The sequence below is a fragment of the Psammomys obesus genome, unplaced genomic scaffold (genome assembly GCF_907164565.1).
Source record: "Psammomys obesus unplaced genomic scaffold, mPsaObe1.curated_primary_1811, whole genome shotgun sequence".
Taxonomy (NCBI): domain Eukaryota; kingdom Metazoa; phylum Chordata; class Mammalia; order Rodentia; family Muridae; genus Psammomys; species Psammomys obesus.
Window position 1 is genome coordinate 13,128,835 of NW_026596064.1, and position 25,333 is coordinate 13,154,167.

The 25,333-nt window shown below is 48.0% G+C and overlaps 1 protein-coding gene across 1 annotated transcript in view; it reads left to right on the forward strand.

Moving 5' to 3' along the window:
- The window catches only part of Itgb5 (integrin subunit beta 5), a 113,036-nt gene that overhangs the window by 52,362 nt on the left and 35,341 nt on the right, over nucleotides 1-25,333 (forward strand). Inside the window, exons 6-9 of the mRNA XM_055625047.1 lie at nucleotides 10,906-11,067; nucleotides 12,115-12,210; nucleotides 13,655-13,744; nucleotides 23,078-23,212. Coding sequence (XP_055481022.1) covers nucleotides 10,906-11,067; nucleotides 12,115-12,210; nucleotides 13,655-13,744; nucleotides 23,078-23,212 — 483 coding nt within the window. The remainder of the gene's footprint in view (nucleotides 1-10,905; nucleotides 11,068-12,114; nucleotides 12,211-13,654; nucleotides 13,745-23,077; nucleotides 23,213-25,333) is intronic.

Consider the following 25,333-nt stretch of genomic DNA (forward strand, 5'->3'; position numbering starts at 1 on the left):
GCTGCTCAGATTGCTGTAGGCGGCAGTTAACAGCACTCATAGCTAAGAGATGGCTCTCTCATGAAAGCATCTTCTTCCAGTGCAGTGTCCACAACTGGGTTAGAATTGGAGTGTGCCGCTACCTTTAATGTTGTTATGAGCCTATGGTTGGATTTGTTTGTAGTTTTTCTGGGTCAGAATTGTGGTTTCTCCTTTTATCATCAGTTTTATTGTTTCCCTCAGGACTTTATAGAAATTGGCTTTAAGTTGCGTATTCCTTATTCTACATTGTACAGGTTGATATGTGACTGGGTGGTTCAGACTGGAGCTGTGGTTGCTTTCCCGCGTTCCCAAACTGGATGCACTGTTGCCCTCCGAGGATGAGGGGTGGGTGGGTTGCTGAGTGTGGCCTCAGCTATGGTTTCCAGAGCCTGTTTGCTTTTCCTTCACATCAGTGTCTTCAGGAAACTTTAAAGTATTCTCTCTCTCTCTCTCTCTCTCTCTCTCTCTCTCTCTCTCTCTGTGTGTGTGTGTGTGTGTGTGTGTGTGAGAGAGAGAGAGTGTGTGACCACACATGTGAAGGTCAGAGGATTTTTTTTCTACCCCGTTGAGTCAGGGACTCTCTTGTGTCTGCTTCCATGCTGCACTTCCCAGGCTAACTGGCCAGCAAGCTTCCAAAACAAGGCTTGGAAAAATGACACAGGTCTACAAGAAATTAGTCAGGTCCAAAGAAGCGAAGGGGTGACTCTGCTGCTCCCACCCCCGTCTGGCTGTAGGAGTGCTGGAATTGCAGATGTGCACCCCACATCAGGCTCTTGGGTCTGGCTATCATTTGGGTTGCCAGCCAGCTTGTGTCTTTACCGGCTGAGCCGTCTCCCCTTCCCGTGACTGCGGTTAATGCGTGCTTTCTCATCACTCCACTAGTTTGGTGACATTTCAAAGTCTGTGACCTCTGGTTTGCCATGCTGGGGGTATTCTCACACAAGGGGAGGGAAATAGCTCAGTGTTACCAACAGGGCACCAGTGAGAGCGCATGTCCATTGCCCTTTATATAAACCACCTGATCACCCTCTAGCATGAATCAGTTGTGTGCCCGCCTCCCTTTCCTGCCATAAATGGCTTCAACACATGCTGGCAACTTCACTGACCACGGCAGGGACAGGCAGCCAGGGAAAAGGCTGGGCAAGTCTCCATGCCTGCACCCTCCCTCCCCCTGAGACAGGGCTTCTCTCTGTAACCCTATTTGTCTTAGACCTCACTGTGTAGACCAGGCTGGCCACGAACTCACAGAGATCCATCTGCCTCTGCTTTTTATTTTATTTTTTTTTTTTAAGATTTTATTTATTTTATGTATAAGTGCTCTATCTGCATGTAGACCAGCATGACAGAAGAGAACATCAAATTCCAGTATAGATGGTTGTGAGCCACCATGTGGTTACTGGGAGTTGAACTCGGGACCTCTGGGAAGAGCAGCCAGTGCTCTTAACCAGTGAGCCATCTCTCCAGCCCTGCCTCTGGCCTCATAGGTGCTGGGATTAAAGGCACTGCCACCCAGCTGGTTTTGTTGTTGTTTGGTTTGGTTTTGAGGTTTTGCTTCTATACTGGCCAGTATGTCAGTTTCCTCTGCATCTTGGCCTCTGCATGGCAGCCACAGTGGCCTGGAGCCACTTACCTGGCTGCTGCTGGGCTCCCGCATATGCTGCTTTCGTTGCTTCACTCCGCTTCCCCAGCAGTCCCTGCTCTCCCTTTGTTTCTTTCATTTTAATAGATTCAAGCAGTCTCCACCCCACCTCCCAACCTCCTGCTTCGTCATATCCCACATCCGTGTGGTATGTTTGTTCTAGCCAGCGGGCCATTGTTGACACAGTTCAGGCACAGTCTTGGTGTTTGTTGTGCCTTCTCTATAGATGTTAACACACCAAGGAACTACCTGCTTCCCATCACAATATCGGTCGGGCAGCCTTTCCCACCCCGAGTCTCATGTTCATATATCATCCCTTGCTAAACCTGTTCTTAAACGTGTTTGTGTGTGTGTGTGTGTGTGTGTTTGTGTGTATGTGTGTGTGTGGTGTTAGGGGCGGTTTAGAACTGCAAGATTGGGAATTGAACCTTGGACCTGCAACATGCTGGGCAAATACTCTTTACCATGGAGTGACAGCCCCAACCCTTTGAACCCTCTTCCTTTCTTTGCCCGTCTAACCTGGCTTGCTTGTGTAGCAGACGTCAGCTTAATTGACTGTCCACGGGGGAATACACCCTCATTTACACCCTTCTGGGTCAGGGTCTCCTAGTGTTAAGTGCTTTGTCACTTCTGTCCCCACTTATCATTTTTATTTTGGCCGCTGCTTTGATGGCACGTATCCTCGTTAAGACACTGGAGATGCTGTCATTGTCATACCTGTGTTTCCCAGGCACCAAGGACACTGCCTGGCGAGGGCAACGTCTTTGTTACATATCTGATGGGGAGACAATGCGTTGTGCACACAGGTGCCACTGTGCTTCTGAAGGATGCTGGGAAACAGCCAGATATCCCCTGCTCCTCGCTTGTCCACCTTCCCACAATACTCTGCCATCTCCATGGTATCCATAGTGTGACGTATCTGCCCTCAAAGCAGAGCCAGCAGTACTGTGTATTGGCAGTACTCTCACCTTGGTAGCAGTTCTGGTGGAGAGCAAAGAAAAGAAAGTAGAAGGCCCTCAGGGTTTGTGATTGTTTTTTGTTTTTTGTTTTTTTTTAAAGACAGGTCTCCCTGCTTGGCTTGGAACTCACTATGTAGACTAGACTGCCTTTAGAGCCGTGTACCACCACGTCCAGCTGCTCAGGAATTTTATTTGAGTTTGGGGATCCAGTTGAGGGTAAATTAAGCATCCTGTTTATAAGCATTTCACTGACCCATATGACATTATTGATGTTTATTTATCATTGTTATTTTCTTATTGGTAGCTTTCCTATAAAAACAAATGCTTCATTCATTTACTTTCTGTAGTACTAGAAATGAAACCAGGGGTCTTGATTGCTCCGGCAAGGGCTCTGTACTGAGCTACATTCTTAGTCCCCCAAACGGAAAATCTAACGTGGCTCAACACTATGCATTCTACGGTGCCTTCAGTAGGTTGGAGCCCGCTCCTGAGACACCCTGCTATGCTCTTTGTCCAGGGTGGAGGGGAGGGGGATGTGGGGGTTGGGCCTGAGGTGGATGTTTAGAACCTGAGTCACAGGCGGCTTCTTTCCTCTAAGGAAAGGAATACTACACTGTGGCCTCATTAAATGTAACCACCACAGAGCAGATTTTTCCCCCAAGTATATTTCCTTGCAAAGTATGATTAGAAGCAGGAAAAACAAACTCCTAAGGAGGACAAGACATGTTTATTGTTACAGAGTGATGGAGACAGGCCCGAATGTCAGTGTGGTTGGTCATTCGGGGAACCAAACCCACAATCAAAGCTTGAGTTCCCCCGTGGGCCACATTGGATTTAAGACTCTTTAGTCCTCAAGCTTGGATCTGCTTTGGAATCTGTCACTGGCCAAAACAGGCCATTGACCTCTCTTTCCTCCCCAGCACCTGTTTCCTCCTCCTCCCACTGTCTTCTGGAAAGGTTCATATAAAGTGCTGTGAGGGGGCTCCAGGTTGAGGTGGCCACAGACCTGCCTCTGTGAACTACTTGGAACAAGATCTAAGGTGCAGCTGGGCCTCTTGGAACCTCAGTGGGCAGGGACAGCCTCCCTCTCTCCTTTGCTCCTCCCCCCTCCCCAAAATGCTGGCTTGGTCCTTTCACTTCCCCCTGGAAGTGTACCAAGCAACACTTTCCTTTGTTGGTGGTAGTACCGTCTCCCTCTCCCCCTGTGACAAACTAGAAGTGGCAAAGCCGGAGCTGGCATACATTAAATGTACTTATCCTTGACCAGTTAGAGCCTGTGCTATCTTTCACACAAAAGCAGAGAAGGTGGGGGAGGGGGTCTTCCAAAGAGAGCACATTCCTGCCCTAAGGCACTACCACAGTTACCCACAATCCTGTGGGGCAGCTAAGATGGCTGCGCCGCTGCTCCTCTGTGGAGCTGTGACTTTCCTGTTTATCAGGCTCAGTTAGCCATGAGTGACAGTACTTGGGGTTTCTACTGGGTGGTCCCAAGGCCAGCAAGCTGATGGAGCCAGCCATCACTTCTCCTGTCTGTAAAATGGAGGGAGCTTTGTGCTCTGCCTTATTTGCCTCAGTTTGGAAGGTGCTTCAGACCCACGGCTTCTTCTCCTAGGTTCTCACAGAGTGACCATAGCCAGACACTGCCATTCATAGAATGAATATTTAATGGAGGGAAGCTTGGTGGATGGGTGATTCTCCAGGGACAGGTAGGGTTGCGGGACCGTGTTGATATCTGGCACAAGGACCTCTTCGTGGTTGGAGGAGTGATCTTGACAGCAGAATGCTGGGTAATTCCTCACTGAAGCTGATGGGCCTCTCTAGTCTAGGACCAGCTTTCCATAGAGAGTTTCATGAGTGCAAATCTGCTCACAAGTGATCCAGGGCAGCGAGCTACTTCCATGGAGGGAGCCACCTCCTCCTGTTCCCTAAGACAGGAGGGACATGGCCTTCTCTCCGATTCCCAGGCCCTCTCCGAATTCTCTACAGGATATCCTTGAGCATGCCCCTTGGATTTGTCATGCTCTGTGTGATCCCCGAGTATAAATAAGCAATTAGAAATGGGTCTGGGGAGCTTTGGCTTACTGTGAGCCCACGAGAGGATGCACCCTACATAGGCTATATACCCAGGGCCCAGTCAGGCCTGCAGGCTGTGTGCTTGCTCCCAGTCTCTTTTGCTTGTTTGAGATAACATCTTGCTGTGTAGTCCAGGTTGGTGGTATGACCCTTCTGCCTTAACCTCTCAAGTGCTGGGCTAATTGGCATGTGCTGGCTTAGCTGCTGTGTTTGTTTTGCTGCTGTGTTTGTTTTGGTGCCGGCAACTGAACCCCAGGCCCGGTGCCTATTAGGCTCATGTTCTACCACTGAACTACCTCCCCAGTCCGTAGAAACTGTCTCTCTTAAGCGCAGAGATACAGGCCTTTAATTTCAGCACTTGGGAGGCAGAGGCAGGCAGATCTCTGACTTTGAAGCCAGCCTGGTCTACAGAGCGAGTTCCAGGACAGCCAGGGCTACATAGTGAGACCTTGTCTGCAAAAAAACATTCTCTCGCCCTCCCCCCAAAAAAGGAGAAACACTTTCTTTCCCACTTCCTCTTCCTCCTCTTTACTCTTCTCCCTTTCCTTCCATTCTCCCCACCCCTCTTCAGTACTTGGGATCGAACCCAGGGCCCCATGTATGCTAGGCAGGTGCTCTGCCACTGAGCTACACCCCCAGTCTCCCAAGTCTGCTCATCTCCCCAGTCACTCCCTGGTAGCTTAGACTTGCAGTAGCTACTAGGCCTGTCTCCTATACACATCTCAGCAGCGCGGCCAATACGACCTCTCCCTGTCCCATACACATCAATTTTATTTGCCGAGCACCTCTTGCTCTGAACTGGTGTCTGGCCACTCTCTCTGTGCCGCCCACTGGTTGGTTGCCCAGTGCAGCCACTTTACTGTTGGGCAGGAACCAGAAGGTGGAAACTATTCTCTGTCATTTGGGGGCCCCGCTTTCCTTTGTAAGACATTGTAACCACGGACTGACTCCCTCCATCTTCAAGAAACCAGATTGTACCACAGGCTAGAGACCTGTGTCCTCAAAATCGAGAAACGGAGCCCGTTGCTTCCCAGTCCTTTCTCCCAGGCCTCAGGCTCTCTGGGCAGCTGTTGGAGATGGATGAATAAGCCAACCTAGTCTGTCTGGCCCCGGGAAGCAGCAAGCTTTTATGTATTTTCTTAAGCAGGGAAGGGCTGGGTCAAGCCCTGCTTCTCCTTTTTATGGACTGCTGAGAGAGGTCAGGTTATGGGGAACTGAGTGGAGAAACAGAGGCAGCATTTCAGAGGGATGAAGCGCAAGGGTCACAGAAGGGTTATGATCACTGGACTCCGGGTATATTTTTAAGCACGTGGGAAGGAACCAGGGAGAGACTAACCGATGGGACATTTTCCAGGGAGGGTAGGATTTACGGGACTGTGTTTTCTCTAGGAGGGTGGAGCCCGCCTTCCTTGGAGACAGTGAGATCAGAGCAGAGGGCAGGAGCCTTGAGGTTTAAACAGAGAGGGACTCTGGCTGAGCACCTTCCTTCTGGGGCCTTCTGGGGCGGTGGCACAATGTAGGAACCAGGTGATGAGGGGCCAGTTGCTTCTGTCTCGGTGACAGAAGAGGCAAGGTCACCTCACTTGACTGTGGACCGAGAGGTTTAAAGCTGAAAGAGGGCTGGCAGTGAATTGGATACAGATCTAGCCTGCAGAGAGAGAGGCCTGGCCATGCTCCAGGTTTTTTTTTTTTTTTTTTTTTTTTGCTGGCGTCCAGTGCGTTTCCGCCCCGCCCACCCATGACATTTTCATCCGAGGGCTGACCTTGATCTGTTTAATGACATCAGTTTTGTTTACATGTGGGTTTTACTCGGAGACAAACAGAGGTTTAGCTAAACAATGGACCCTTCAGAAAATTTGTTAATGAAAGAAAACATTCAACATAAAAATTAAGAGATGCAAATAAGCAAAAAGGAGATAAGTGTGAACTCACCACTGAAGAGAAAGTGGTGAACTTAGGAGTTAGAGACATAAGTGGGAGTTTTTGGCTCCGTGGAAATAGCCGTGGTGGCAGCGAGTACCAATTGCTGCCTATTTACCACATTGCCTGGCTGCTCTGTGTGTCATTTTGTTTAATCTTTTCAGCAGCTGTGTTTTATCAGTAGTCATTATCTCTGCCTTATAGATGAGGAGGCTGATGCTGCTAGCAAAAAATTAAGTACCTTGCTCAAGGTCACACAGGCAAGATGAGGCAGATGTAGGGCCAGATCCAGGTCTACTAGCACCTGACCTCAAGGATGCAACTCTTTCAGGGAAAAGTGATGTGTGAAATTCCTAGTCTGATCCCAGCCTTTGGCATGCCTATGGAAAACATTGTTTTTAAACAATGCCTTTGAACAAGCCTTGTTTAAAAATACCTGTCACTGAAGTGTAGTTAGCATACGTAAGCCATACATGTAGCCCAGGCTGACTTCAAACTTGGAATCCTCCTGCCTCAGCCTCCTGAGTGCTAGGATTACATACCACCATACCTGATCCCATTTGAAAAATTTGACATGTATGTATACACCAGAAACCGTCATCAAAACCAAGGTGATATCCGGATGGTGAGATGGCTCATCCAATAAAGATGCTTGCCACCAAGACAGACAACTTGAATTTGACCCCTAGGTCTCAATTACATGGTGGAAGGAAGGAGGGAACCAACTTCTACAAATTATCCTTTGACCATCACGTAGGCGCTTTAGCAGGGGTGCAAGGCCCCACCCCTGAGGGCAAAGCTAATGAGCATTTCATTTATACCTGTGAGTGAGTTTGTGCCCTTCTCATTTCTCCTTTCTTCATCACCCCCAGCCAATGTTTGGCTGCCACTACACATTAGGTCTATTTGCAAAAATTTTATATAAACAGTACATATATATATATATATACATATATGGCCTGTTTGCCTCTGCACAGTTATTCTGAGATTCCTCCTTGCTGGCAAATGTCTCTACTCATTCCCTTTGTGGCTTAGCAACAGTTGCAAGACCTTATTACCAAATAGTAAAAGAGGAGAAATGTAAACTGGTTAATCCTGGCCCTTGAATAGTAATTTAGAGTCCCATTATAGTTTTCTTTATGTGCCAAGTACTTTTCAGATACACTGTATATAAAAATCTGGCACCAGCCCTGCCAAGCAGTTTCAGTTTCATCTTCCAAAGGCTGGAAGAAACGAGGGGCTCTCATAGGGCCCCACAGTTGGAGCAAAGCGGAGGCTTGAACCTAGTTCATCTCTTTTAAAGATACGGGACTCTGGCTCCCATGGATGCTCTGTATTGTAGATCAGCAGCTTTCTTGAACAGGAAGAACAAAATCCCACTGCCCAGTGTTGCTCCTTGCCCTAAACGTGGAATGCAAAATTTAAGCCTTCAAAACAAATAACCCCATGAGCAATCAGACAGCAGACATTTTTTTCTCAGCTATGAACGCTCGGGAGTCACCTTGTGAAATTTCCAAGCTGAAAGCCTGGGGTGGATAATTCGTCTGTGTCCTGACCCATTCCCGAGACCTGACTCTGGGCCAAGGCTCTTGACACCATTTATGGATCATGAGCCGGCTCAAGAGGAAGTAGATTATCATCATTCTGTGGAGCGGCTTCTGCTGCATACTCTTTCTTTCTTTCAGCAAACATTGATTTTTTTTTTTTGGATGAGGCAGTCATAGGTTAAACGCTGTGGTATACTGGGCTTTTTTTCTGGGTTATTGTCTCTTCTGCACACACACAGCTTCCTCTCCCTAGACGATCAGGTGATTTAACTTTGAGAGTGAGACACAGGCCATCTCAGTCTGCCTCGGTAGTAGAGTGGACCTGGTCAGTTTATCTCTCTGAGCTCCAGTTTGCTCAACTACGGATGGCAACGTCCGGCCTGCCTCCCAGACGTTGAAGGGAGGGTTGATGGAATCTTGGATGTGCTCAGTAGAAGTGAAATGTTTTTATGCCTGCTCTACAGACAAGGGAAATCAAGGTGACAAATAAATAACAAACAGATAAATAGATAAACAGACTGATTGGTCAGCAGCAGGAGAACTCAAATGTCGGTCTTAAAGCATTCAAGTTCCATGTTGTCAGGCTCCTTGCTAAACTTAACCCCTCATCTGTTTCTATCTCCTTGAGACCACAGAGAAGCTGTCAGAGAAAAAAAGAAAAAAATGGAGCCTGAACAAAGCAAATAACAACATTCAAAGTCCAGTATTGCAGAAGTAGTGCTTATAGCTTGATAATGGGAATATGGGAAATATTGGGAAGAGGAATAATGGGAAAAGGAAAAGATTACCCATAATCCAACTCTAAATACATTATGCTATATTTTATTTCAATATCTTGTGTTTTCTGAAATATGATTTTATGTTTCTTACATAATGTATAATCACACTGCAAATATCTGCTTTTTTGCTTCCACCATCACTGTTCACACATAATTTCAGATTTTTTATGAACATAATTTCTGGTGTGGAGGGAAAGGCCACCTCCGTTAACTTCCCCGTTCTCACACTCTAGGATATCCATGCCTTTCCATTTTTTCTCACTACTGATAAACCATGGCCATGCATAATTTCATGGCACTCTTTGAATGGAAAAAAGAAATATAAAGGAAAGGAAAGGACATGACTGCCCATAGGTGTAATGGAGGAGAAAGTTTATTATAGATACATGGAAGAGTGTAGCCAGAGGCAGACACATTTGGGAAAGTCCAGAGTGGTCAAGACAAATACAGCAGCCAGGAGGCCAGAGGTACCAAAGGAGCAAAAAACAGCAGGTAACTAAAATGTCTGGATTATATAAAGAAGAGCCTCTCAGGGAAAGGCAACCCAGCCCCTGGTCTGGAGAGTTCTAGGTTGGGGGAGGGGGACATGCCAGCCATACCCTATAACAGGTAGGAACTGAAGGATGCTGAAACTTAGCACTCTTATGGCTGGAGGCTCCTGAAATAGAATCACCAAGTTGACACTGTTTAGAGTTGGAGTTTTTGTTAAGTCTGGCTTATTGAGGGATAATTTATGCAGTGCAGTATTCACTTCTTTTAAGTGTATATGTATACATTCAGAAGGTGAAAAATAATAGAGCAAGAATCAATAGCCCAGAATCCCAGCAGCTTCTCCTGCCTCTTTCTGTCCAACCAAGAAAAGCCTCATTGTAGCTCCTGTCCCATGACCAGCTTGTCCTGGTGTAGCTATGAGGGGCTTCTGCCTCCCCAGATGTGGGGTCTCTTTGCAGTCCTTCTCTTTGCAGTCCTTCTCTTTCTCTCTCTGCCAATGCCTAGAATGCCTGCTTCTTTTTCTGCCTCCTCCCTCCCTGTTTTTTCTTTCTGTTTCCTTAAAGGGTTCTCCCTGTCTTTCCAGAGCACCTTGAGTTTCATCCAAATTGGGAAAACCTTTTTCTACCTTGGTTCTTCTCCTCTATATCCTCATCTTCATCATCATCCTCTTGCCCTCTTCCTCCTCCTCTTCATCATACTCATCCTCTTGTCCTCTTCCTTCCTCCTCCCTCATTTCCATCCTTCTCCCCTCCTGGCCTCCATTAACATTGTATTTGCCTTCATTGACACCCTCATGGTTAGTTGAAGCTGCTTTTTTTTTTTTTTTTCTTTTCTTTCATTTGAATGGAGTGCCTTTAAGAAGCAGGATAAGCTTTTGGTAGATCTCGAACCTTCCAAGGGATCGAGACGAGTAGCTGTGTATTGGACAAAAGTTATATGACTTCAGAACTGACTCCCGAGGTGACCGCTTGTGCCCACAGCAGGCTTTCAGTCTCCTCTGGCGTTTTGTTGAATTGCTTTCCTCACCTCTTCCTCTTTTTGTTTGATCCCCCTCCCCCCCTTTTTTTTTTCTGTGTCCATGCTGCTTTTGGAAGCGAGTGAAACAGCATCATAGCTGTTCAGATGAAGAGGAGAGAGGGTGGTACTCCAGCTTCTCATCTGCCGTTGAGAGAATGATAGCTTTTTAACCTTTCAGGTCTGTGAATCCCAGCTCCGTGAGTTCCCTGTCTAATGTGTAGAGCATAGCTAACTCTCAGCGACGTTGAAATCACCAACACATTTAGGGATGCCCTTTCACCAATACTAAATGGGTGACCATATATCCCAACCCCCTGATGATAATCCCTGGGTGCTTTTGTGTAATGCTGTGGCTACAGTGGCTGAACAGGAGCGGTACGGGCATCATACCAGCTGGCTGCGGGGGCAGCTTTGTACAGGAAGGCTATCCCACCCTCCCTCCATCCTCTGTCTTTCAGGAGAAGATCGGATGGCGAAAGGACGCCCTGCACCTGCTGGTGTTCACAACGGATGACGTGCCCCACATCGCGCTGGATGGAAAACTCGGCGGCCTGGTCCAGCCACACGATGGCCAGTGTCACCTGAATGAAGCCAACGAGTATACTGCGTCCAACGAGATGGTGAGGGCTGGGAGGGCTCCTCTTACTTTTGCTTGTAACCCTGTTGCCTGCCCCTTCCCTGAAAACTTCCTTGGCCCTCAGTACTTGCTGGTGCTCCGCCCCATTCATTATTTTGCCTTTTCCAACTAAGTTTTAAAACCTCCTTGTGAACTAAGTCTTGTCAGGGATTTCCGTAGCTGGTTTATCTCTGCCATTGTGTACCCATTGGGGGCTATTTCACTGGAGCAAAAGAGGTGACCTGGTTGCCCAGTGGTTCTCATAGAGGGGTGATCTGAAGCCAGGGTGGAGCCTGCTTTCCAAGACCTTGCCACATGTGTTAGGCAGGCTTTTCAAGAAAGGTATGTCTCCTTCTTCTTCCCCAGATCCAAGTTGATATCTGGCTTGTCATTGCAAGACAAGCCCATTTTCTCTAGCTTCAGGAGAAAGCTTTCCAGATCATCCAGGAGTGTTGGAGTCTAGAAAAACGGCTTTTTAACTATAAGCCCTCACCCAGTGGTGACCCTGGTATACCCACCAGGACCTAGTTAAATTGCCCCTGGTCCTTCCTGTCTCCTCACTTGGGCACCTCTCCCACCCCCACCCCCACTATCACAGCCAAATACCAGAGAGCAGCGGCCTCCTCTGCCTGTGCTGAGCCATGAACAGGGGCTGCAGATGTTGCTTACAAGAAGGGCAAGGAGTGGCCATAGGGAAGGAAGCAAGTTAATGGGCACTGGTGGCGGACGGTGGACGGTGGAGCTGTTCTTCCTGGAGCCATAATTGCCCCCATCCCTCTTGAAAGGATGGAGCGGGACACAGATCACACCTAGAGACGCCCTACCCCTTGACCCTGCCCTTTGGGAGTGTCTGGTGAGCACCAGAAGGGCCTTTCTCCGAGCTTCACTTCCTGTAGCCTCTTCAGGAGCTGCTGATGGGCTTGGTTATTGGTCCCAGGGGCGCACCCACGGGAAAGACTCGTCCAGTGGCAGGCTCTGCACACCGCAGATCACGTGCTGGCCTCACAGCTGGTTGCAGCTGTTACAGTCCTGATTTTCACCTTGGCCTTAGGACTATCCATCGCTTGCCTTGCTTGGGGAGAAGCTGGCAGAGAACAACATCAACCTCATCTTTGCAGTGACGAAGAACCACTATATGCTCTACAAGGTACTCCTGAGGGAGGGAGGGGCCCGGGGGCCCGGTCGGTTAAGAGTGGGAGTGGGCGGGGTCAATGGAAGGGACACGACAGCCCTGTCTATCTGTGCTTGGAAATAATAAGGAAACTCCTGAGTGTTCCTATGGCCAGGAGTTTTAATCTGGGTTATCTAATTAGCACGAATCCTCATCATTTTCAGAAGATAGGTGGAGACACAGAGGCCTGGGAAAGGAAGCTCCGTACAGAGGAACCTGAGACATTAGGCAGGCTGCAGGGCTAACTCAGGATTCCAGCTGCATGCCTTCCTGCAGAGGGTGGAGGCAAGGAGTGGCCTGGGACTGTAGTTTCCCCAAGAATCAGTCAGTGACTGAGAGAAGAGAGCGGTGGGCTTGTTCTAACAAGTCTTTCCCCAGGTTGTCGCCTGGGCCACCATCCCGGCTATCCCAGTGAGCTGCAAGCTGCACTCACAGGTAGAGGACATTTGGTCTCATCCCTGGCCTCTGCGTGTGCCCTCACATGTACTCCCACAGACACACACACACACACACACACACACACACACACACACACACACACACGGCCTCTGGCTGTGTGAGGGCTCATGTGAGCTAGGCATAAACCCAGCTCACCCCAATGCCCCGTACATTATGAGAACATAGGGCAGGCCGTCAGGAATCCCTTAATTATTCCCCCAGAGAACTTTTGTTCAAGTGTGTCTCAAAGGCTCCTCCTGCCTTATCAGCCACGAAAACATCACAGTGTCTTCCTGAGTTCTGGATCCTCCTTGAGCCCGAGTCTATCTTAGATGATAAAATGCAAAGACACTTACTTTTTGTCTGGTGCGAGATCACGGGTGAAAGCTTGTCCGCTACAAACCGCGTTTTTTTAGAAGGATTAATCTCAGGAGCTGTATTGGGCTTTGTTCGACGAGGGAAGAAATCCTGCCTGGCTTCCGCCTCCTTCCACGGAATAGGGAGGCCTGTACAGCCCGAGAGCGATGGGGACTCAGCCCTGTTGTCAGAACAGCACTCTGGAGCTGTGCTGGGGCCGAGGGCTTCGTCCCAGGGCCTTACGTAGAGCTATCAAAAGGTCCTCAGAGTGAATGACACCGTTGGTATCTTAGCTCCCTACTGAGAAGAAGGTTGTCCTTCACACACTTGGGGAGCGGCCCTCTGTGCTCCAGTAGAACAGGCTGAGTCACCTGGAAACAAGCCTGGGATTACCAGGTGTAAAGGCCAGGGTGACCTGAGAGGCTGAATAGCCCTCCCACAGCAATCACTAATTGAGAAAGTGCTCTGTGGGCTGCGTGGAGTCCAGTCTTAAGGAGGGATTTTCTCCATTGAGGTTCCCCCTTCTCAGGTGACTCTGGCCTGTGCCAAATTGACATAAAATTAGGCTGCACAAAGACAAATGGTCTTATTTCTCTTTGTTTTATGTGTTTGTTTGTTTTTCAAGAATTTTACAGCCCTGATTCCCGGAACCACCGTGGAGATTTTGCACGGAGACTCCAAAAATATTATTCAACTGATTATCAACGCGTACAGCGTAAGTCACTGGCTTTGACACCCCTGCTCCCACCTCCATCCTGCCCCTTCTGGAGCACTGAGGCCTGGGAGCTGATACAGGTTTGGGTGGAGGTTTAGCTCTGTTTTTCCCCCTTCTATCGGGGACCCCCCGTGTCTGAGGTGTTGCTAGGTCTGTACTCAATTTCCCCATGTCTCTGTGTCTTAAAGAATCAAGTTTGGGCATCAGAGAAGATGTCTAGCTAGTTGTTCCCATATCCCCTTTCATCATCTGCTGCAGTTTGGGCTCCTCACAAATCGTAGTTTGCCTCATCTGTCCTGCGACTTCCTGCTCAAGCCAGAATTTTCTCTTCCCTTCCTCTGCACTATCACTGAGGATGCTCTTCAATTCTATCTAATCCACCTCCCCAAGACAGGGTCTCTCTATGTAACCCTGGCTCTCCTGGGACTCACTGTGTAGAGAAGGCAGGCAGAGCTCCGTGAGTTCAAGGCCAGCCTCTGCCTCTGGAGTATTGGAATTAAAGGCATGCCCGGTTCCATATCTAACCTTTAAATCCTCATCTCAGAGCCCAGAGCCAGTGAGGCAAGGTTTCTAAATTAACTTACACGTTTAGTGGCTCTTAAGCTTTGGTTTACTTTTAGCAAGAGAACAAACTTAGTTCCAGCAGTTTCTAAAATGTACTGTGCCAAAATGGAGTTTGCGAAGTGGGCTCCGGTGTCTCAAGCTCTGGGCCTGTGGCTGTCAGAGGCTGGAGACCCCACAGGGTAGGGCAGTTAGGACCAGTCTAACTATCATGACCCAGTGACCACTGCTTCTCTCTTGAGGAAAAGACAGAGCTCAGCAGTGGCCTCGTCTGGGCTCTGTAAGGTGGGCTTCTTTGGGGTAGCCACTTTCCAGAATTCCATGCTCAGCAAACTCCAGACCTTGCAGACCTTTGAGGCTCCACCACAGCATTTTCTGGTGAAGGCCTGGCGCTGTGCTTCTATGGCTTTGATCAAAAAGACAGTAATACTCAGTTGTGATCTGCATGTCTTTAATCTCAGCACTTGAGTGGGTGCAGCAAGGTGATTGTGAATTTAAGGCCACCCTGGCCTATACAGCAAGACCTAGTCTTGAAAATAAAAACACAAGGACTAGAGAGATGGCTCAGTGGTTAAGAGCACTGGTTGCTCTTCCAAAGGACCCAGGTTCAATTCCCAGCACTCACACGGTAGCTCACAACTGTCTGTAACTCCTGTCCCAGGGGACCTGACACTGTCATGACAGACATGCAGGCAAAACACCGATGTACATTTAAAAATATCATTAAAAAAACATTAATTAAAAAGGAGACAGGCAGTGTAGCTCAATGGTAGAACACTTGCCTAGCATGTGTGAGCTTCCCCTGATTCCATTTCCAATATCCTAAAAAATTTTAAAGGTATAGTTCTGTATGGGTCTGTAGAGCTGGCTGGGTGTTGTTGACAGGACTGGGGACATCCCTTGTCCACTGTGCGCCTGAATGTTCCATATGTTCATGTGTGGGACCACTGGAATCAAAGTATGGTGGGATCTCCTGAATGCACGGGGATAATCTTAAAGATTTATTTATTTTTCTCTTATGTTTGTGAGTGTTCCGCCTGTGTGTGTGTGCGCGTGCACAGCTTGTGCTCTGGGGCCTGCAGAGGCTAGAAAAGGGTGTTGGATCCCCTGGAATTAGAGCTATGGAGGGTTGCAGGCCTCCACATGGGTACTGGGAATCAAACTAGAGCGGCCTGCATGTGTGTATGGCTTAGGTTGTTCTTTGTGTAATTTGTGGCGTTTTCCCTGGTCAGGATTTGTTATGTATATATAATACTGTTTTTTAATGGAAATCTGGGGACCTGGGGATCGAGGAGCCAAAAGGGGAGCCTTTTGCTATTTAGAAGTTGGGGTTGGGGGAAATGATCCTCTTAGGCTGCATTAGAAATCAGAGTGAATCATCTTCCCTGAGCAACTGAGGGCCCTGGTATTGCTGCTTGGATTCCTAAATTAAACTGCCTTCTGGGAAAACGTACTAAGAAATGAAGCACATGCCTTAGGAGTGAACACTGGACACTCCTAAAACTATGAAAATTACTAGACCACTGTCAGTAAATATCCGGATTCAGTGGGGAAAGCTCTTAAGGGTTCATCCAGGTGTAGTGTACACACGAGAGCATTCAGATTTAAATCAGGACAATTTGCTAAGTGTTGGAAACGCGTATACCCGCAAAACTATCCCTTTGTCAGCGTGTTGAGTGAGCCTATCATTCCCCAAGGTGTGACCCTCTGGAGTTCCCCTCTGTCCACTCCACTTTTGTCAAGATTACGGGAGATTAAACACAGACATCTGGAAATGGCGGGTGTTTGGAGCAAAGCCTGGCGGGTCGCGGCCGAGCTGTGCGTGTTGGAACCCACAATCCTGTTGCATATGAAGAAACAGACCTGTGTTGGACTCTGCCCTGGTTGCGGACCAAGAATTTTAAAACTCCTGGGTCCTAACTTTTTGTCTCTGCCCCCGGATCCAAAGATCTCTCTGCCTTCCCTAAATGATAAGGACACCTTTTGCTTTAAGGAGGTCACTCCTGGTGGCCTCCTGAATAGCTTCAGGGTGGGCCAAGTCATTGGCCAGACTAAGGCAATAAAGGGCTTGAAACTTTACCACTCTTGACCTCCTCGGAGGGGAGGTGACCAAGGTAGGGTTGGCTACCAATAGATAGTAATTTAATCGACCTTGCTCATTAGTAAGTCTACCATAAAAATCCCCGAAGGCCTGGGTGCATAGCCCTGACTCGTGAACACACGGAGGTATGTGGAGAATAGCCTACTCCTGTACCCACTGCCCCATGTTCCTCTTCCAACCTTCTTTGAAGCATCCTACAAAGTCACTGGACTCAGAGGGTGTGGTACGAACTCTTAACTTACAGCTGGTCGTAAGGATAAGTGACAGCCTGTGACTTGCAGCTGGCATCTGTAAGGAGGTGACAATCCTGTGCTTACTGAGCCCACAACCCGTGGGATCCGGCACTGACTCTACAGGCAGTATCAGAGTCACATTGGATTAGAGGACAACCAGATGCTGCTGTCCGTGGACAGCTGCTTTGTGTCCTGTCCACCCACTGATGTTAGCAGTGGATGTTGTGTGGTGTGGAAGGCTAAAGATGAGAGAGTAGGGAAAGGAGTGTGTTTTCCCTTCAAATACCTGTTTTCTTGTTACTGCCTGCCTGGCCAGTACAGGGAAGGCCTGTAATGTAGTGACAATTTTAGAAGTTTGGCTCCTTTAAAAAACACCAAAATATTATAAGAATATGTTTTCATCTTAATCCCAGCTGTGGGGATATGGGGCTACTTCTCAGCAGCTGACTATGGTTTGCCTCGTGCTCAAGCAGAGGCGTGATTTCTGCCAGCTGCAGATACAGTTTCTGCGACTGTGTGACATTTGAAATTATGGGAACTTTTCAGAGGGTGTATAAACGCTAGAGCCCTAGTAGGTGGGGCTGGGGGTTGTTGGTAATTTAGGTGGGTTGCTGGTTGCTATTGGTCACAGTTTGTTAAATAGTAGTGCACAAAGAAGAAACTAGATATCCTGATGGAGTAGATCAAACTTGCCCCAAGGAAGTCTACACCCCTAATCAGCAGGAAGTAGTGTTAGCATATAGGCAGCCTGCCTCTAGGTTGCTTAGCAGCCTGTGATGTCATCATTTGTCGCCACCACCAGGAGCCCAGGGATAAAAGGATCCCTGTCTCGTCTCCTCCCTCTCTCTGTTTCTCTCTCTCCTCTCTTGCTCTGTCTGCCTTAGTTTCTCTCCTCATCTGACTTTTTTTTTCTTCTGAGACGCTTTACCCACCCCCTTCTCTCTCCTATACTTTCCTCCTGTCTCTTATTTCTTTCTTTTTCCTTCTCCCCACCTCCGTACAATAAATCTCTTTGTACCAGATCCTATTGGGCATGACATTTTAAAATATATTATTACAAGTAGTCTAACGATAACCTCATCCCCTTTCTGACCCCTGACTTTATTCGGGGATCTCTTTCCTCTCCTCTCTATCCTTTTTTTTTTCTCTCCTATCTGAAGTTAGGGGGTTGAAAAAGTGGAAGAAAAGGGGTGGAGAAGGGTGGAAGAAATAAGAACCCCTAAGTAGCAAGCACTGGCTACACTACAGGGCTTCAGGATCCCCAGCTTTTCGTGACTGTGAGCCTACACAGGCCTCTCTTGCAAGAGGTGAGCTCTGGGCAGCAGGAGGGTCTCGGCAGCTCTGGCTAGCCTCTCTCCCGCTCTTTTCCATGCCAGGGTCCACCATGGCTGCGCTTCCTAGTGCTGGTTGCCATTTTCAGCATTGCCTTGGTTTGTGGTGGATCTCATGAGTCACACAACGAGGGCTACACATGGGTCTTGACTTTGCCTCCCTGGATGCTGGCAGCGGATCTGTGTGGATACTGGAAGATTCCAGTCAGAGTATATGTTACAGATGAAAATGACTGTGGTCTTTGGCTGGGTCTGATTCATATGTGCCTTTCACAACGCGGAACTGTCAGCTCTTAGATTTCTGTCCTTCTGCTAGCCGTGCCAGACTCACTCTTTGCCCAGGGGTGTTTGGCAGCATGGAGTCTTACACAGAGGAGAGTCTCTTCTAGGGCTCGGCGCTGGGTCCTGGTACAGAAACATGGTCCCGTGCTTGGGAAGGGAGGCTCAGACAGAAAGCACGGGGGCCTCTCTTTAAAGGGGGGAGAGCAGGACGGCAAACCGCTAGAGTAGCAGCAGAGGGTGACATCAGAGCCCATGGTGGGCTCTGCCCTAGCAGAGCACATATTTTTCTCTTTTGGTTGCTGCCATAAAGTCTACTCCAACCGCTCCTCACCCCCCACCGCTGGGTCAACCTAAAGCAATTGCAGATGTGACCTAAGGTGACACCGGGTATGTGACAGGATAACACTTAAAGGGCCGACATTCTTGACATCATCTTTTTCTGGGACGGGGCAAAACTGGTAGCAATTGAGTAAATTCATGGGTTACACATGGACGTCCTCATGCCTAGGGACTGGTTCCTGTGGCTTTGATCCTCTGATATGTTGCTTCATTCTTTTTGTCAACAAATGCATCTTGGCCAGCACTGTATGACACATGGAATCGGGACATTGAACCAGGCAGAGCTCCGCCCCGCAAGAGCTTGTGGCATCTCGGGGAGGCAGAGCCTTATAGCCGTGGGATGGCTATCCACTCTTCCTCTTCTGAGGGAGGGAGACTGTGGAGATGGGATCAGAATGAGCCCTGCCTCAGCAATGGAAGCTTTTTGCCTCCATAGTAAATGAGATCTGAGCTGAGTCCTCCTGCCATCTGAAACAGCAGAGGAGGTTCTCATCCCAGAGGCTCTGTGGCAAACGAGAGAAAACCAACCTGCCAGTCAAAACGCTGGCTAGTGGCCCACATAGAACATAGAGCTTCTTTCCTTACTTAAAATTTTTTTTATTTTAATTTTAATTTGTTATTGTTGTTATGTGTGTGTTTGCCAACTTGTATGTAAGTGCACTGTGTACCTGCCTTGTCCCCTTGGAGAACAGAAGGCAGTGACACTAGAATTAAAGATGATTGTGAGCTGCTATGTGTGTGGGGACCCAAACCCAGGTCCTCTGTGTATAAATGGAGGATTTCGGAACTAGATGATTGTGGTTTTTATTATAGGTAGAGGGAGAGAACAGCCAGAGGCACCGGGAAGAGTCCAGAGAGAAAGTAATAAACTGAATAATGGCTAGCAGACTGGACCAGGCCATTGGGGGTGGAAGGTGGGCAGAGAGAGAGGGGGGTCAAGAGAGGAAGACAAGAGAGAAGCCAAAAGGGAGCACATGGCTGAGATGTCAGGCTCATGGGAGTGAGAAGCTGGAGAAGTTTAGGGCAGGGGCCAGGTGAGAAGAGCCACTGGGATGTGATATCTAGGAAGCCTGGAAACCAGCAAGCCAGCCTCCAATGCCAAATTAGCATAGCTGTTATGCTAATAGATGCCACAGATAGTCATTTGTCCTGAGTTTCTTTTGGGCCTGACACTGGAAGAGCAGCTAGTAACCACCAAGCCATCTTCCCAGCTCCCTTTCCATACTTCTTTATACATACAAATATATGTGCAGATGTGTGTATGTATTTTCCCCTTGGTGTACGGGTGTCTTCATGTGAATGTATGTGTGTCAGTGCCCTTGGAAGCCAGAAGAGGGGTTAGATTCCCGGGAGCTGGAGTTACAGGCAGTTTTGAGCTGCCCAGCGTGGATGCTGGGGACCGATTTGAGTCCTCTCAGAGAGCTGCCAGTCACTCTTCAGCTCAGAGCCATTCCTCCAGTCCCTACTGCCTTTTCTCCAGAGATTTAATCTTTATTTGGCCCAAGCCCCCCCCCCACACACACACACCCCCCCGAGAGCATAACCGTTGTTAAAGATCTACACTAACATCCATCTGTTCATTCAGCAAGACCTTGCGCTGCATCCTAGAGAGAGAAGGATGCTGGTCTTCAGCGTTCACAGTGTAGTGGGAAGGCAGCTCTGTAAATAACCACGTTCAGCGGAAGAGTGTGGCGAGTGTTGAGTAGCACTTTTGTGACCTTTGGCCAATTAAGGATGGCACTTTGAAGAGGCAGTGGCTTTCAGAGGGATGGTATTTTTAGAGTTGTGGAAGCACTTCGGCAATTTGTTGCGGAGAGCGGCTAGCTTTCGTGGAGTATTTTCAGCAAGCTGTGAACTTGTTGTGAAAACTGCAGATTTCATGTATTCAAGCTTAACACATGCCAGCGTCAGGGGGAGGGGTGGGAAATCCACAGAAGCAAGTGACACTTTGGCTTGCTGTTCATGGGGCAGCTTGGTTCTGTGTCTCTTAGAGTAAGTCCTGAAGTGGATGTTAGAAACAGATTTTTAAAAATGCTTGATAAAATAGGACTTCTAAATAAAGCTGGTTACTTCATTTGGCCTCAGTGTCTAATGTGACATCTTTCATAGAGACTTTTGAGACATCCTTTCATTATATAGCCCTCGCTGCCATAGAACTCGATAGGGAGACCAGGTTGGCTCCTGCTCCTGAAGATCCACCTGCCTCTGTCTCCTAAGTGCTGGAATTAAAGGTGTGGCATTCCACTTGGCAATTACTTAGGGATTTTGTTCTTTGAGACAGGGCCTCTCTGTGTAACCCTGGCTGTCCTGGAAGTAGACCAGGTTGACTTGAACTCATCCTGAGTATTGGGATTAAAGGCGTTCACATCATCACCTGGCTATTGTAGAGTTGTTTTTTTTTTTTTTTTAAAAGGGCGGTTTATATATATACACACATACCTATATATGTGTACGCATAATATTTTTATTCTTTGAGAGTTCATGCATGTATAAAAGGATATTTTGATCTTCCTCTGTTTGGCCCTGGCCCTGTAGCATTGCCTGCTAATAGTTGTTCAGGGGTAGGGTCTCTTGAACCCCTCCTCCATTTATGCAAGAATTATGATTTGCTTGAATTTGTACAGATTGTGTGCCGATAAGCACAGTTGCCTCGTTCATGAGTGCAATGGCCACGTCATATTCAGAAGACAGCACTTGACAACATTCTTTCCCATCCCGTGGCTCTTACATTCTTTCTGCTTCATCTGATCCCCCCTGCAGAAAAGGCTTCTCTGACCCAGGGTGAGCGTAGCTCTTATTTACAGATCTGAACATAAAAACATTTGGAAGGCAGTTTGGCAGCCTGAACACTGAGCAGAACAGCAATAGTAGGTCCCCTACTGGTTAAGGGTGGATTTTAAAAACCAAGAGGCAAATAAAGCTCTCCATAAACCTTGTATAAAACTAAATATACCCGAGGATCTAACACCCAGGTAAAAGGCAGATCATGGCTGGGCTGGTTGCCTGTAATTTCTGCTCAGGAGCCCTAGGCAAGGGGATCACAGAGTTCACGGCCAGCCTAGACCACATAACAAGACCCTGTCTCAGAAACAAAAAATACACAAAGAAAACACAGTCACAGAACAACATTGCCAGCACTGGGAAGTCCTTCCTTCTCTTGCTGTCCCCCAAGGGTAACCATTAGTTCTGCCTTTTGCTGAATTTCACACACAAGCGTTTGTTACTTAGCGCGGATGCCTTCTGAGACAGCCTCAGGCAGTTTTAGCGTTGTGCAAACAGTACACGCATGTTAACCTAGACGGTGTGTAATCTACGGCGACGCGTCTCCGCTCTCTGCTGTTGCCTTTCGCTCCTAGGCTGCAAACCTGTCAGGGTGGTGAGGCTCAGAACACCGCAGGCTGTTGTAACAGCGATAGCCACTGTGCACCTGAGTATACAGAAGGTAGATTACCATCACTGAGGGGCATGGGAAATTTCTTGCTCTCCTAGTCTCATGGGGCCTCTGTTACACATGATCTTTGTAAGAGGAGAGATGCAGTGTGTTTGGCTTCTTTTGAGCAACAGTATAGTCCTCAGTTGTGTTTGAGTCATTGTCGCTGCTCTCGGTACTCTGCTATGTGGCTATACTACAGTTTACCTAAATCTACTCTGCTATTGGTAGGCTTTTGACTGCTTTCCAGATTTTTGCTCTTAAGTTGCTCAGACATTCTTGCCCCTGCCTCTAGGTGACCTGCACATTTCTGGTGTTTATAATCCTCAGGGGAAGCTAGGACTAAGATTGGCCTGAGTTTTAAACGAAGACATTACTTATTGTTTTTTCTAAAAGCCTATGCCAACTTCCACTCCGGCCAGCAGTGTTAGGACCCCAGTTCTTCTCCTGCATTCCTAGTACATGCTACTTTTTTTTTTTTTTTTTTTGAGACAGGGTTTCTCTGTGTAGCCTTGGCTGGCCTGGACTCCAGGCTGGCCTCCAACTCACAGAGATCCGCCTGCCTCTGCCTCCCCGAGTCCTAGGATTACAGGCGTGCGCCACCGCACCCGGCTAGTACATGTTGCTTTCATTCTTTTCTTTTTCTTCTTGCTTTGACACATCCTTTGTCCTTAGTTTTTCTTTCACTCAATGAGCAGTTGTCCTGAGTGTGCACACAAAACACCCAAAGCCTGAGCGAGCACATGGCTAGATTCCAGGAACTGTGTGCCTGAAGCTCAGGGTGGGGATGAGAGGTGGCTGAAGAGGCACCTCTTCAGGAGACAGCAAAAGTCTTTTCAGGAGATGATACAGTTTGACAGATGGGACAATTACCAACCAAGCTCACAATGGGAGGCCCCAAGCTAGGTCCACCAAGACGGTGTGTGGGAAGCCTCCTGTCTCTAACTTGGCTTGAGCCTCCCGAGTTAGATAGAAATCACGTGATGTGAGAAAGCCACGGTGGAGAGCACCTCACTGTAGCCGTTCCTAAGGGCTTCGTTTTCTCTCTTTGTTCAGAGCATCCGGTCTAAAGTGGAGCTGTCGGTGTGGGATCAGCCGGAGGACCTTAATCTCTTCTTCACTGCTACCTGCCAAGATGGTGTATCCTACCCTGGTCAGAGGAAGTGTGAGGGTCTGAAGATAGGAGACACGGTGAGTGGTCACCCATAGTTTGTAAGAGTCTGTGTTCTCCTGGGTGATTGGTCTCTGATTCTGACAGAGTTTCCAGCTGCCTGGAGTTCTGGGAGCTCATGTTCTGCCTACTAGTTCAGCATCCTTTCCAAGCTGCCGTTTCTGCTTCCACTCTTTCTGCGCTTTGTGTGCAGAGCCCAAGGTGGATGGGTTACAGAGCTCCGCTGCGTAGACCCTGCAATGCACTGCCACCCGAGGTTTCCTCGGGGCAGTGGGCCCTTGGTGCTTTAGCCATTATTGTTTGTAGTTTGACAGGGATGCAATCAGGTAGAAGAATATAGGCAGGGATCTAGGGGAATCTCATCTCTTCTGGAAAAGATGAAGACAGACAGACAGCCACGTGGGTTTTTTGTTTGTTTTTCTAGGTAGGGTTTCTCTGTGTAGCCTTGGCTGTCCTGAACTCACTTTGTATACCAGGCTGGCCTTGGATTCTCAGAGGTCCGCCTGCCTCTGCCTCCCCGAGTGCTGGGATTACAGGCGTGTGTCACTGCACCAGGCTCCATGGGTCCTTTTTGATGAGATTAAAGGGTATCCCACAGCCATGGGAACAGACACCTGTCAGATAGCAGGAATAAAAGATGTATGTAAAGACGCAAAGACACATATAAGCCGGGCATGATGACACATGATCAGTCGAGGCAGGAATATTGTTTTTGAGATTGGCTTGATCTACAATAGGGAGAACCTTGTCTTCCAGAAAGTTGAAAGATAAAGCCGTAGGCCAAACCAAAGATTGGAGATGAATGCACAGAGGAGTTCTGTGAGTAGGGACAGCATGGCCCCATGGTGACACAGGCAACAGGTGGTGACCGGAGGATTGTCCACACAGCCTCTGGAGGTCCACTGTTAGAAGCAGATTAGAGACCATCCAAAGAGTTTTTAAAATTTTTCTTATTTTTAGGATTCATGCTATTATTATTATTATTATTGTTGTTGTTGTTGTTAAATTAATTTTACATCCCAACCACGGCACCCCACCCTTGTCTTCTCCCAGCTCATCCCTATCATCTTCTCTATCCCCATTATTATTCTTATTTTAAAAGATTTACTTATTTTTACGTGCACTGGTGTTTTCCATGCAGTACGTCTGTGTGAAGGGGTCAGATTCCCCAGAACTGGAATTACAGATAGCTGTGAGCTGCCATGTGGGTGCTGGGAATTGAACCCAGGTCCTCTGGAAGAGCAGGCAGTGTTCTTACTTATGAGTAAGTCTATGCACATGAGTGCAGGTGCCCACGAAGGCTCTGGCGTGGAGCTAGAGTTACAGGTGGTAGTAAGGCACCTGACGTGGGTGGTGGGAGCTGAACTCTCGTCCTCTGGAGGAGGGCGTGCTTTAGCAACTGAGCCATCTCTCCAGCCCCCTCCGATGAGCTTTGATGACTGTTCCTTTCCTTAGAAAATAGAGTGAAGAAAAGCTTCCTTGCATATGTCAGAGGATCTGAGTCGAATCGACAGTATCTTGTGGGCACCAATGCCAGCTAAGGTGGCACTAAGGCAATTCCCCTGCCTCAGGAAGACGAAGAAAGCAGCTGCTTACAAGTAGCTGGAACATTCTAGGCTCTTCTTTCTTCCTCCCTGCTTTTTACATTAAGTGGCCCTTCACCCATTTAACCCCACATAAAGACACGGTCCCACCTTTTTACAGTCCTACAGTGACAATGACGCCTTACCACCAAATGAGGCAGCTCGAAGTACGGTCTGGAAGGTGACAGTTCAGGGAGCCCTGATGACCAGGAAGCAGGTCATTCTCCTAGTCAGATTTTTCCAAATGCATTTCGCTTTTACCAACTTGAAAAGGTCAATTTGTCAGAAGAGTCGGGTCATTACAACCGTCTATGACAGCTAATTCATAAGGCATGCAAAGAACAAAGTGATGTGCTTGAAACTAAATTCCCACGCCATCTTCTGTTTATGTAAATATGGCTGTGGTGCTTAAATTTCTGTGAACAAAATAGAAATGATGATAGTCTCTACCTCAGCAGTAAGACATAGTCTATAATGATATCAAGTGATTCTTTTTCTTTCTTTCTTTCTTTCTTTCTTTCTTTCTTTCTTTCTTTCTTTCTTTCTTTCTTTCTTTCT